General features: G+C 37.8%; 1 protein-coding gene across 2 annotated transcripts; it reads right to left on the bottom strand.

Annotated features, from left to right (window-relative positions):
* Window positions 1-10,173: 10,173 nt before the first annotated feature.
* On the bottom strand, window positions 10,174-13,835 carry LOC107470043 (peptidyl-prolyl cis-trans isomerase CYP40). Of its 2 annotated transcripts, none has more exons than XM_021133758.2 (9): window positions 13,446-13,835; window positions 12,176-12,676; window positions 11,911-11,998; window positions 11,754-11,806; window positions 11,531-11,635; window positions 11,326-11,401; window positions 11,042-11,079; window positions 10,874-10,957; window positions 10,174-10,379 (listed from the first exon to the last, which is right to left on the bottom strand). In XM_021133758.2, exons 1-8 carry the CDS (start codon window positions 13,614-13,616, stop codon window positions 10,904-10,906), a joined length of 1,086 nt encoding a protein of 361 aa, XP_020989417.1. In that variant the 5' UTR covers window positions 13,617-13,835; the 3' UTR covers window positions 10,174-10,379; window positions 10,874-10,903. The 2 variants fall into 2 exon arrangements, with proteins under 2 accessions (XP_020989417.1, XP_015944910.1); XM_016089424.3 differs by having other exon boundaries at window positions 10,174-10,542; window positions 13,446-13,834.
* Window positions 13,836-13,932: the final 97 nt, after the last annotated feature.

The raw sequence follows: 13,932 nt of genomic DNA on the forward strand, positions 1-13,932 counted from the left end.
GTTCTACCTTCGATTGGGTGAATATCTCTTGGATTCTTTAACCGGAATCTTCGTGGTATAGGCTAGAACTGATGGCGGCATTCAAGAGAATCCGTAAGGTCTAACCTTGTCTGTGGTATTCTGAGTAGGATTCAATGATTGAATGGCTGTGACGTGCTTCAAACTCCTAGCAGGCGGGGCGTTAGTGACAGACGTAAAAGAATCACTGGATTCTATTCCGGCCTGACCGAGAACCTACAGATGATTCGCGTGCTGTGACAGGAGCATAGGCAACGTAATCACTGAGAGGATGGGAGGTAGCCATTGACAACGGTGAAACCCTACATAAGCTTGCCATGGAAAGGAGTAAGAAGGATTGGATGAAGACAGTAGGAAAGCAGAGAAACGGAAGGGAAGGCATCTTCATGCGCTTGTCTGAAGTTCCTACCAATGAATTACATAAGTACCTCTATCTTTATCTTTATGTTTATTTCGTTCATCATCATATCCATTTGAGTTTGCCTGACTAAGATTTACAAGATGACCATAGCTTGCTTCATACTAACAATCTCCGTGGGATCGACCCTTACTCGCGTAAGGTTTATTACTTGGACGACCCAGTGCACTTGCTGGTTAGTTGTGCGAAGTTGTGTAATGCCATGGTACTGAGCTACCAAGTTTTTGGGGTTCATGACCGAGGATTATGAGAGTTGTGAAAAGTATTGTTCACAATTTCGCGCACCAAGAACCAACCTGAGCAAAGAAGAAAACTTCGAAGAGATTGGAGACGAAGAGACGGAATCGCCTTTCGAGCAACGAAAAATAGCAAGAATCACCAAATGACGTCGCGGAAAGAAACGCAAAAATGCAAGGCTCAGGCAAAAACTAAAAGCGAGAAAGAAAATGGGAAGTTACGGCAAAGAAACCATTTTTGTGAGAAGTTCAAAATGAAACGAAGAAACGGAACATTAAAAGTATTAATGAGGTTATTAAACCCTCGCACACTCCCAAAGCAAGGAGATGCGTGTTTTCAAAAGAAAACGTTCTGCATTCAAAGGAGAACCCTACAAAGAAGAAGTCGACGAAATGCTCGAGTTCGGCTTCACCATAAAAGGATCAAAGTCCTACTAATAAGTTGACCTCAAAACAGAAGACCGAGCTTGAGCAGGGGCACTGTTCATACCCTGGGTCGAGCTGTCTGACCCGGGATGTTCTACTAATAAGTCGACCGACCTCTTCAGGTCAGGACAATCCGACCTCTTCTCAAAGAGCTCGGTCAAATCACCAGGAAAGCCCAAAAAGGGGCCAAAGGTTGGACAGTGCCCCAAAACCTAAGGCAGCCCAAGCCTACAGAGAGAAGGGCAGTTCCCTTGAAGATAAGATGACCTCACTCGAAAGATAAAGATAAGATAAGATAACTAACTTATCTTATCTAAGAAGGTCGCTCTACACCATTATAAATACACTAGAGCACCCAGATATAACTTATACTCTGATTCTACCAAAAACCTGCTTAATACCCTTGCTAACTTAAGCATCGGAGTCTCTTGCAGGTACCACCACCCTCCGGTGACGAAGGATCAGCACCACCACCAAGTCCAACAAATCGGACACAACCACTCCGACCAGTACAGAAGATCTCATCCGAGATCGATCTACAGTTTCAGGTAACCCTTGGAACGGTTCGTGTGAATACGCAACTGGAAAGCATCAAACCACTAGCTTGATTATACATCTCTTAGAAGGCTAATCCACGACTTCGTTGGGGACTTCTCGAGACACCAGTTCAGCCGAGGTATGGGGAGATTAGGGTCTCTATGGTAAAGGCTAGAACCCAAAGGCACAGCATTCTATGATCCGGAAGATCCGACCTTGTCCGTGGCGTTTTGAGTATAATCATTAAGGTGAATGGACCACAGGAGCTTCACCCTCAATCAGAATGGATCCATACTAACCCTGGGGTTCAAATCTGGAAGAGCATTGGCGACCGCTCAACCGGCAACAATCACATATAGCCTGCCATAGAAGAAATCATTCACAATTGAAGAAGACATTAAGACTAGGGACATATCATCTCCAAGCCTTAACCATCTTCTCATCATTGTAAACAGGTCAACCTAGTTCAGATCTCATTATTCCTTTTATACAATTAAACAACATACCAACATCTTCTACTCTCCTGACTAATATCTGCAAGATAACTATAGCTTACTTCAAAACACAATCCTCGTGGGATCGACCTTTACTCGCTCAGGTATTACTTGGACGACCCAGTGCACTTGATGGTTCAGTTGTGTGGAAGTGTGGGGATTCGTGCACCAGGTTTTTGGTGCCATTGCCGGAGATTGTTTGAGTTTGGACAACTGACGGATTATCTTGTTGCTTAAATTAGGTCAATTTCCTTTTCTTTACAGGTTTAGTTTTATTTTATTTGAGTCCTTCTATTTTCTTTTGAAAAAATTTTCAAAACCTTGTCTTTTCTTTTTTATCTTTATCTTTTCTTTTGTTTGTGTCTTTTGTTTTCTTTTCAAAAATTTTTCAAAACCTTTTCTGTTTTTGGCTATGTATTTTCTTTTGATTTTTTTTTACTTTAAGTCTTACCAATTTCTTGTTTTCTTTTTCAAAAGTTTTTCTTTTTTTAGTAATCTTTGTCTTTTGTTTGAGTCTTGTGTCAATCTTCAAGTTTGGTGTCCCTTGGTCACTTTGGTTTTCATCTCTTTTAACCTGTTCTTGGTTTTTCTTTCTTCATATTCGAATTATTCTTGGTGTCAGCAACTTGTACTTCCTCCTTTGGTATGGATTTAGCATCCACTGTGATGGCCATGCACTCTTCTCTTGGGATAGGCACTGGGTTACTGGGAAGAGTGAGAGGTCTCTTAAGTTTCTCGAGAAGGTTCCTGTGAATGACTACACTGCACTTCTTAGTAAGCTCTACTATCTCTACTTCCTTCAATTCCTGTTGTTATTCAGTATTTTCTTCATGAATTTAGCATATGAAGGCATTTGTTCAAGATGTTCAACAAAAGAGATTTTGATCTCTAACTTCTTAAAAACGTCTAGGAACTTAGAGAATTGCTTATCCTTTTTTGCCCGCTAAAGTCTCTGAGGATATGGTAACTTGGCCTTATACTCTGGGGCTTTAGGTAGTGTAGGATGAGTATCCCAGAGTTACTGGAAAGGGATTTTCCGGGTTTCTGAGGGGAACGTCTTTTGAATTAATGTCTATTTCCCCCTTCTCTGGGCATTCAACGTCCACACTACTCCCTCTTGGGCGTTCAACTTCAGCTCGGCCCCCTCCTGGGCGTTCAACTTATACTTTGCCCCCCTCCTGGGCATTTAACATCAGCTTTTCCCCCTCCTGGGCGTTCAACTTCAACTCTGCCCTCTACTGGGCGTTCTACTTCAATGATAGTGTCCTAGGTTACTGTAATTTCACTCTCTGGTGTCCCTTTTTCATCTTGTTCTTTATTGCTTTGAGGTTGAGTATCCAAGATCTTTCTACTCCTCAATTTAATTGCATGGCATTTCTCAGTTATCTGCTTAGATATTCTCTTATTTTTTTGGCTCATTTCTGTTCGCAAACTCTTGAGGGAAGCTTAGGTCTCCTGGACTATGCTGTGCTGGCTCCTTGTGAATTTCTGTATGCTCTCTAACTGTCTTGTCAGAAGATCCAACCGCTCAGCCATTGCTTTATTTTGAGCTTGGGTTATATCTGTGGCAAATTCCTCCTTAGGCTCACCTCTTGCTTTGGGTCTTTCTGCTATGTATAAGTGTTGTTGTTAGCCACTGTTTCAATGATCTCCTGAGCTTCTTCAGGTGTTTTCATCACGTGTAAGGAGCCGCCTGCAGAATGATCCAGGGACATTTGGGCTATATCAAGTAGTCCATCATAAAAGATATCCAGCTTGACCCAGTGAGTGAACATCTCAACAGAACATTTCCTGAGCATTGCTTGGTATCTTCCCCAAGCATCGTAGAAATACTCACCCTCCTCTTGCTTAAAGGCTTGAATATCCTTCTATAGTTTAGTTAACTTTATTAGGGGAAATATATGTTCATGAATTTGTTGGCTACCTTACTCCAGGTATTCAGGCTCTCCTTGGGTTGATCATCCAACCAGTTCTTGTCCTGATCTCGCACAACAAACGGGAAGAGCAACAGCCTGTAGACGTCAGGATCCACTCCATTGATCCTTACAATGTCACAGATTTGCAAGAAGTTAGAGATAAATTTGGTAGGGTCTTCTTGGGGTGTCTATGAAACTGACAGTTTTTCTGCACTAACATGATCAATTTCGGATTGAGCTCAAAATTTTTCACTCCGATAGGTGGTACACTAGTGCTCTTTTCATAGAAGTCAGGAGTGGGAGCTGTGTAAAATCCCAGGGTTCTTTTGGGTTGTGCATAGTAATTTTAGTGTTCCTAAATAAGAGACAGAGAAAAGTGGTAGTCTCTATGTCAAAGTCTACAGAGCCCCCAATGAGATATCAAAAAGAAATAAAAATAAAATAAAGTAGCCAATTAACAAGAAAATTTGAAATAAAAATGCAAGAATTAGTCTTAAAAGTTTTGAAAATTAGAATTTTTTTCAAATAAAAATCCGAAATAAAAAATAGAAATTAAAAAAATAACTAGAAATTTCAAAAAAAATTAAAAATTTAGAAAGAAAGGGGTTTAAAAATTTTCGAAATTAAAAAAATAAAGAAAAAGAAAAGTTAAAAAAACACCAAACTTAAAATTAAAACAAGACAAGACAAACAATTAACTAACAAAATTTGAAATTAAAGATGAAATTTTCAAAAATTGGAAAGAGAAAGTCAAATAAAGATCTTGAAATTCAAATTTAAAAGAAAGAAAAACTAACAAAATACTAAACCTTTGAAATTTGAATTTTAAGTAAAGATAAGATAAGATAGCAAAGTTTTCAAAATCAAAGAAAAAGATCAAAAGATCAAGAAAGATAAGCAAGATAAGATTAGAGAAGATTAACTTAAACAAAAAGATCACTAACGGGATCCCAATTTTAAAAAGTTAAACCAAGATAAGAAAAAAATAAAGAATTTTTCGAAAATTCAAAAGAAGGGGTTTTAAAAAAATTTAAAATTCAAAAAGAAAGAAAAAGATAACCCAGAGAAATACTACACTTAAATTTTGAATTTTAAAAATTGAATTTAAATTAAAAAATTAAATAACTAGAATCAAGGAAAAGATAAATAAGATAAAGATCAAGAATCAAGAAAGATAAACAAGATATTATTTGAAAATTTAAAAAGAAAATTAATTAAAAAGAAAAAGAAAGGATTTGGAAATTTTCAAAAAGAAAAAAAATATTAAAAGACACTAAACTTAAAATTTAAAATTAAATCAAAATAAGATAACAAGAAAGATTCAAAAATTAAAAAGGGAAAGATAAACAATATTAATTTTAAAAATTTAAAAGAAAAACACTAAAAGAACACCAAACTTAAAAATTTTGAAAAAATTGAAAGAATTTTCGAAAATTCAAGAGAAAAATTTTAAAAAATTTCCAAAATTTAAAAAAGAAAGAAAAACATTAAAAAGACACCAAACTTAAAAATTTGAAAACAAGAGAAAATTAGTGAAGAACATTTTCGAAAAGGTATAGAAATAGGTACAACTTAAAATTAGAAAATCAAAAGGAGATAAATGGTCAAAAACTGATAAAAGTACCTGATCTAAGTAACAAGATAACCGGTAGTTGTCAATCTCGAACAATCCCCGTCAACGGTGCCAAAAACTTGGTGCGCGAAATTGAACTCGCACAACTTCACCGGCAAGTGCACCACGTCGTCCAAGTAATACCTCAGGTGAGTGAGGACGATTCCACGATGATTGTTGGATTGAGCAAGCAATAGTTATCCTGCACTTCTTAGTCAGGTGAAATAGAAAATGAGTTGTTGTTGTTGTAGACGCATAAAACAAAACAATAAAGAAAGCAATATAGAATTGGTGTAGAAACATTAATGAGAAAACATTTAAGGCCTCAGAGATATTTATCCTTCTGAACTAACATTTCTTACCAACCATTTTAACAATGAATGATTCATTCTATGGCAAATTGTAAGTGATTAAATCTTGTCCTCTCAGCGAATTAATCTCCTCCGATCCTACTCAAAACGCCACAGATAAGGTCGGATCTTCCGAATCAGAAGATGAAGTTCAGAAAACTAGTTTAGCACCACAGAAATCTCAATTACCCATAACTAATGAGATTATATGTCACATATCCCAATTAGCCCAGATAACTTGTTGGTTTAAGAGGAGTGTTTTCAAACTATAGCTCAAGTAACCTTTTCCCAATATCATAAGAACCCATGTAGAGAAAGGGACATACCCAGTCTCATTTGAATATAGAACGAAAACAAACCTTAGAACTGAACCAAACATATATTAAAATAGAATAATTATGATATCAATCCATAGAGATAAACAAAACTCCTAACCTTAACCTAGGAGGTTTAGTTGCTCATAATTTACAGAGAAAACAGAGAAAATCTGTCTGTCAATTCGTGAATTGTTACTTAATCCTGAGTGATCTCCTCTTTAAATAGAAAATACTAACCTTAAAAGATGTAAATTTAAATTTAAAAAGTACAAGGGTAAAACTAGATAAGCTAAGGAGTGATAAAATCTACTTTGGGCCCATTTTGGTGGAGTGCTTCATCCAAGCCTGGCGTTCAACTTGGAGAATGGGCATTGAACGCCCATTAGGGGGTGAACTCGATGCCCTCTGCTCCCTAGCTGGTGTTGAACGCCAGTTTTGGGCGTTCAACGCAGGAGGCTGGTCCTTCTTGGGCGTTGAACCCCAGATGAGAACGTTCAACGCCAGTTCTAGGCACGATTATGGAAAAGAAGTATAGACTATCATATATTGCTGGAAAGCTCTAGAAGTTAGCTTTCCAACTCCGTTGAGAGCGCGCCAATTGGACTTCTGTAACTCAAGAAATGCACGGAGGTCAGGATTGACAACATCTGCTATCCTCTCTTCGTCCCTGATCAAGACTCTGCCAAACTTGCCCGAAATTCACTTGAAATCATAGAAAAAATACAAAACCTCAAAGTAGCATCCAAAAGATGAATTTGTACTAAAACATATTAAAACTTTAATAAACCATAACTAAAAACACTATGAAAATGCTATGAAAAAGGGTATAAGATATCCACTTATCAGCAGCAGCTGCTTCCGACTTGTTTGCTCTCTCTAGAGCTCTCTCCAAATCGGCCTTCAAAGTATCCCTGTCTTTCTCCAACTCGGCCTTGATTTCACTCAGCCTCTCCACGTGGCTCGGGCAGCCACCAAAGCCCTAGTAGTAGCTTAAATAGGAGCGCTCTTCAACTCCCTAGAAAGTTGAGAGCACACTCCAACAAGATGAAGTCCCCCGCGAGTCAAATTTGGAGGTGGTTCTGGATCGTCACATCATCCATACTCACGCAATGATGAGGGACAAGGTTTTCTTCTTCCTAAGATAGAGCATCGAAATTTTTAGTGTAGATGCTCTCTTTTTCATCAAGTTTCTGTTTTTTGGGAGGCGGTTCAGTGGACAAAGGAGATGAAAGAGTAGAGTCCAAAGAGATAAGTCGGGAGAGGGGAGTCGGGATAATAACTTTCGGATCAGAAGGATCCGATCTCGACCTCTTCCGGGGTGCAGATCAGGTCGACTTACCGACCTCCTGCTGTGAAGTTCCCTCCCCGACCTCCTTTTTCCGCTGAAGGTTCCGAGCCACCAGTGTCTTCTTGGTGTTGCGGAGAAACTTCATAGCAGATTTAGGAGCCATACCCTCTGCAACAACAAATAGGATACAATTGAAATCAACATCTAATAAATAAGAATAAACCAAAAAGCAAGGGAAGAAGCACTACCAAGGTCTGACTTCAGAAGGCTAGGATCTCCCAAATACCTCTTTGTGTCCAAATTAGGATCTTGGCCCCAGGTACCCAGAATGAAGTCTACTACCTCCCTCTCTAAATCATCTAAGTTGGAGAAATCACGCTTAACAATTTTGAGGGTGTCTTGCCAATACAAAGGGAACAAGTTTTCCTGGTTCTCAGGTAAGTAGAAAGGTCGGGCACCCACAGCACCCTTGATATTAAAGAAATGGTTTTTAAAATTATGGAAGGAGTCGTCAAAGATAGAGAAAGCCTTTCAACCTTGTACAGCTCGGAAGGATATCCACCCCGACTTCTTAGTTGAACTATATGGTTTGGTGGCCACAAAAAGGTAGAAGAAAACGTTCAAAGAGGCTAAACGTCCAATTCTCGACACAAGAGTTGGAATATTTTCATAAAAGCCCAAGAATTCGGGTGCAGCTGAGAAGGGACAAGATTAGAAGATCGCAAGACCTCCATCTCAAAGTCAATAAAAGAAAGTCGGACACCAAGCCTAGTGAAGAAGCAGTCACAGGCGTAAAAGAAAGGCTGTTCAGACTCTACTAGAGGAGGAAAGCAGACTCTCTCCTCAGGATCAAATGGTTCTAAAACATAGTTTCTCTCATCCTCCCTATTCTCACAAATGCTATGGTATCTACGAAATGTGTCACAATACTCTTTGTCAGTTACCGGGACACACGCTAAAACAATACTATCTACCCAAACCCGAAGGGTAGGGAGAACCTTAGTCGACATGTTCAAGATAACTTTGCGAGACATAAACGCTACACCTACAAACGAAAAATAAATGAAGATTGTCACCCAACAAGTTGGAGATCATTTTAGAAAGAAGTCAGGTAAAAGCTACCAAATCAAAGAAAATCCGTTCTTTTCGAAAACTTTTCTACACAGCAACAAAGTGGCACCCTCTTTCGACACAACATCATGTCGAACGACGCACCATTAGGGGAAGTATAGGCACATGAAATAGCAGCAACACCAGATACAAATGAAGATACTTGCAAACAAAGAAGAGAAGTCTTTCAAATTTTCGCAAACAATTCCTGCCTACCCCTCAAACGCTTCACACCAAACCCAACAACAAGAAAATGCAAACCCAACAACAAGTAAGTCTCGTGCAAGTTAGAAAGGAGAATCCAAGAGGAACGAGGAGATGAAACCAACCTGATAGAAGATCGCGAGAAGGGGATACCATGAACACTCCTTTCCACGACGAAAACGAAAAGGTTGCAGAAATTCAAGAAAGAGAAAATCTTGGAAGCAAAACAGAAGCGGATGAATCACACAAACACAGGGAAACTCGTTAAGAAACAATTTGAGAACAAAGCAATTCTTTTAGAAAATAGAGAAAGGGCACAAGAGAAGCAAATGAAGTCACTTTATAAGAAACAATGAAGCCCAAACGGCTCCATAACTCATTAAAACTCGCGCGGATCTCAAGGAGTAACGCCCGTGCAAACGTCCACTCAGCATTAAAGTCCCAACGTTCCAAAATTTGAACAAATCAAACATCCCAACAAACTTAGTTCGATGTCCACGACAGAAGGCGCAAAATGCTTTAACCCGACCTCTACAAAAAAACGCACTCAAGCAGGGGCACTGTTCATACCCTAACCTAAGCAAATAAGGGTTAGGCCCAATAAATACGAAAGGCCCACCGATAAAGGTGGACCTTGCCACACACCCGACCTCTTTGAAGAGGTCGGACAGGAACATATAGGCCCAGCTCTACTTTACTAAACATGTAACTATCTCCTTAATCTTCTCTAACTTGCTCTACCTCCTCTAGAAGGTAGATCCCAACAAACTCCCAAGATAAAAAGAACGTTTATCTATCAGAAAAAATAGAACTACTCTAATAAAGGTGGTTATCTCTTCTACTAGAAATACACTAGCACCACCCAGGTATAACTCATGTTCTAATCTATTAAACCAGCCTAAAACTCTTGCTAACTTAAACATTGGAATCTCTTGCAGGTACCACCCCCACCTCCTCACGAGGAACTCGGACAGGCGGCACCTCGACATATCAAGTCGGACGTTGCCACACAAAAAGATCTGGACTTCACGTTCAGGCCCAAATCAACGTTTCAGGTAACTCTCGGAACAACAATCATGTTAAGTATACATAAAAAAATCAACCACATATATAAAATACATATTAAAATACAAAATACATATTAAAAATGAGTTAATAACACATAAATTTATTGTGACTAATTTAGTAGTTGATTTTTTGTGTGCAAATAATAATTTTGAAAGTAATTACCATATCTAAATCAAAGATACATAAATTTAAATTTTCTAACATAAAACTGTGTAGTCAGTCTAAAATTGAATAACCAATAGAGGTGCTATATTACTCTCTTTTTGAGTGTAAGTACCTAATTACAAATATCAAAACAAAATCACAAGTAAAGCTTTCTCACTGGTCCATCGGATAACCAACATTTCCATAGCTATAATAACCACCAAATAATGAGTTGAGTTCTCTGCAAAAAGAAAAAAAAAATGGTTGACTAAAAATTTTGGCTAAAAAATTCATCAAGATACCAATCCAGTATCAACTTATTTCCTCTGAGCCTCATTCCTAATACATTTAGCAACAATTAATGCAAGCCTGTTTTAATATTTTGTATACAATGCTCCTTGGACCTGCAAAGGGGAAAGGAAGTGAGTTTGATTCAGCTCTTTTGAGTTTCAAATGGTGCAAATAAGCTATTGTGACAACAGAAATCCAAACTGTAAAGTTTAAGTTTTGATTACTACACATGCTCTTGGAGCAGCATGTCTATTGTACCCATAACCAATAAGTATCGAACCATATTTTAAAGACTGATTCTTTTCTTAGTTGTGATCGATTTCAATGAGATGCTCGTGGAATACCTAAGAATTTCTTAGATGGTGGACAAGCAAACATGGTCATTACTCTACATTTAAAATCTATAATAAGAAGGTAATTCATATTCATATGCTACTTTATTACCTGGATTGACTGGCAGAGGCATAGCAAATGTTATTGGAACATCTTGCTATATGCCTTTTTCTCTTTATCGCGCCTATCAGCTATCTGTAACAGTTATAATTAGTTAGATTCCTAAAAATAGGATATAATGCTTCTATCTATGCTTGCTCAAATTAGATAGATCATCACCTTCTTCCTCGCAGCAGCAAGTTCCTTTTTTATTCCAGCTTAAATAACATACAAAGGCGGATTGATTAGCTCTTCATAGAATAAGCATTCGAGTTGTAAATTTTATGTTTGCATTTCCTAACATATAAAATCGCTGTTCGGCTTGTATCATCAAAAGGTTATCCAATCTTTTAAAATAACATCAAAAAACCTGACTAGAAATATGGTGAAGTTATGTGTATATATCTCTTTGATTATAGAACAGTGAATTTATGCCAAAGGCATGATCCAAAATCGTAAATTACCATCGTTTGGCTCCAAGGTCAATGCCTTCTTAAAGCTTTCAACGGCAGCATCAATGTCATGGAGTGCCATGTATGCCTGATAAGTCAGAACTCGGAAGCAACATAGCAATAGGAGAAGAAAGTGAGAAACATTAATTACCAGCAACAAGACTGATATATTCAAGGGAAAGAAAAGCTCCTAAATTGTGACAAATGGGATACCAACCTGACCTTGGCGGAACAAAGCTTTGGCATTATTCTCTCCATCACGCACTGCAAATTCGGTATCCAACAATGCTCCTTTGAGATCGCCTAATTTCAATTTACAAGCCTAAAGAATGGCATACGATAGACAATTAGTAAAACAGGAACAGTTCATATAGCAAACTGGCAACAGAACTCAACAAAGAATATGATAGCACACTGCAATAAAGTAAATTCAAACTTACAGAGCTGTTTGTAAAAATCTGAGACTTCGTCTTTCTCAAACCTGAACTTTTCTCTGCAAAGGCATAAATACAACTATGTTATCCGCATTTAAAGGAGGTGAAATGCAATTACAATTTAATCTCTCTGCCGAAATAAATAGTAGACAGGCCAGCTTGCCTTCATCAATCCCGTCTTTTTCCCAACAAATATCTAGGTAGCGCAAAGCCTTTCGATACTTCTTTTGAGCCATTTTGTAATCTTGTTTCTGTAACGAAAAAGAAAAAAGAATTAGTTTTTCCTGTCAAGAATTGCAAGGGAGAAGGGATAACTATTAAGTATTAACAGACAGAATGAATATTTCATCTTACTCTTATAAAGTTAAAACAATACATCAAATATAATATCAGAATAGAGTAGGGTGGATTGTGGAAAGCAACAACACCTTGTAATAATCGTTACCAAAAGTTTTAATGTTGTTAACAGATTCCGTCCACCATTCAAGTTCATTAGGACTCTCATCAAGATCTGCCGGCCAATCAGGATAAGTATCACCATCTTTGAAAAAGTTGGAGATTCCATCATCTTCTCCTTCAGGAATTTCTCCACAATCCACAATTTTCACATCAAGAGTGGGACGGTCATCATCCCCGGTAGTAACATGCTCAATCGAACGGACCACTCCCATTCCCTTAACTACTTTCCCAAATACAACATGCTTACCATCTAGATGAGAAGTTCGAGTAGTGGTGATAAAGAACTGAGACCCATTCGTATTTGGACCAGAGTTTGCCATTGATAGCATCCCTTTCCTTTCATGCTTCAATTCAAAATTTTCATCTTCAAACTTCAGTCCATATATAGATTCTCCTCCAGTACCATCTCCAGCAGAAATATCGCCTCCTTGGATCATAAAACCCTTAATAATACGATGAAAGCATGACCCCTGAAGGTACAACCAGAAAAATAATTCGAATTCAATAGTCGACTTTAAACTAATACTGCCAATTGACTTGTTAGAAGATAATATATGGCATGAACAAATTTTGCCAGTACAAAAAGTTTGCCGCATTAGAGAAAAAAAAAAAGCATTTGATTTGATTTAACCGCCTCCTATCTTTTAAACTCTGCCAAACACTGAAATATTTGATTAAATGACAGAGTGAAATTCTTCTATACTCATTGAGTGTATAGAAATCATAACATGTACAGCCCGGTCCAGACCAATAAAGTAAGGCATCCTTGTAGTAATGTTCTATCCAATTTAAGTATGTGTTACAACCGATTCTTGTTGAATCTTTAATTAAAGTACGAAAATGAAAAGAAAGCTTTTAGATTTGTAGGCCAATGTGATCCCATGGCATCATGACATGTACTATCAACAGTTTAAACTTATGGATTCTTTTTTTTTTTTTTTGGTTTTTTTCTTCTTCCATCCTTATTTTAGCATTCTTCAACAAATTTGGTAGTGAGTTAAAGAATAATAGAGATAATATAGTATGCTCATGCTCTAGTTCCCAAAAAGATACTACTTTGGATTAAGAACACAGTAACACACTGAAAGAAGAATAAACACAAAGTAGAAGGAATCCTTTTCCCAAGAATAAAAGTGAGCGAATGACGAAAATGTATATCGAGAAGCAAAAAGAGGAGTGATAATAAAGTGGATATAACCGTCTTTTCAGAGAAGGAATTGAATTGATAGAAGGCGGAACCTTGAAATGGAGGGGGACTCCGGTGTTGGGAGCAATGCCCTTATCGCCGGTGCAGAGAGCTCTGAAATTCTCAGCAGTTTTGGGAACGACGTCGTTGAAGAGCTCAACCACTATCCTTCCTTCAAGCTCTTCACCTATGCTTATGTTCAAGAAGCACCTTCTTCTTCCCATCTCTCTCTCTCTCTCTCTCTCTCTCTCTCAAGTCTTCTCTTTCTTTCTGTGTTTTTCAAAACCAATCGGGGTGTGTGTGAAAAGGAATTGAAAATTGAATAATGAATGCATTGGAGATGCTTAGGAAATCACCACTTAATATTATTATTTGGACTTTGGATTCACCCCATTCACCCTCCCTCCTATGTTCCTAAACATGGTTGGTCACTAGGTTTGGTAGCCTTTGTCTTATTTTAGATATTATTTAGATTAATGTTTTCACTCTGTTCACGACTAGTAGAATTTAGTATTCAGTTTTTTTTTTTTTTGGTACAGA

This window comes from Arachis duranensis, chromosome 10 (genome assembly GCF_000817695.3).
Source record: "Arachis duranensis cultivar V14167 chromosome 10, aradu.V14167.gnm2.J7QH, whole genome shotgun sequence".
Taxonomy (NCBI): Eukaryota; Viridiplantae; Streptophyta; class Magnoliopsida; order Fabales; family Fabaceae; genus Arachis; species Arachis duranensis.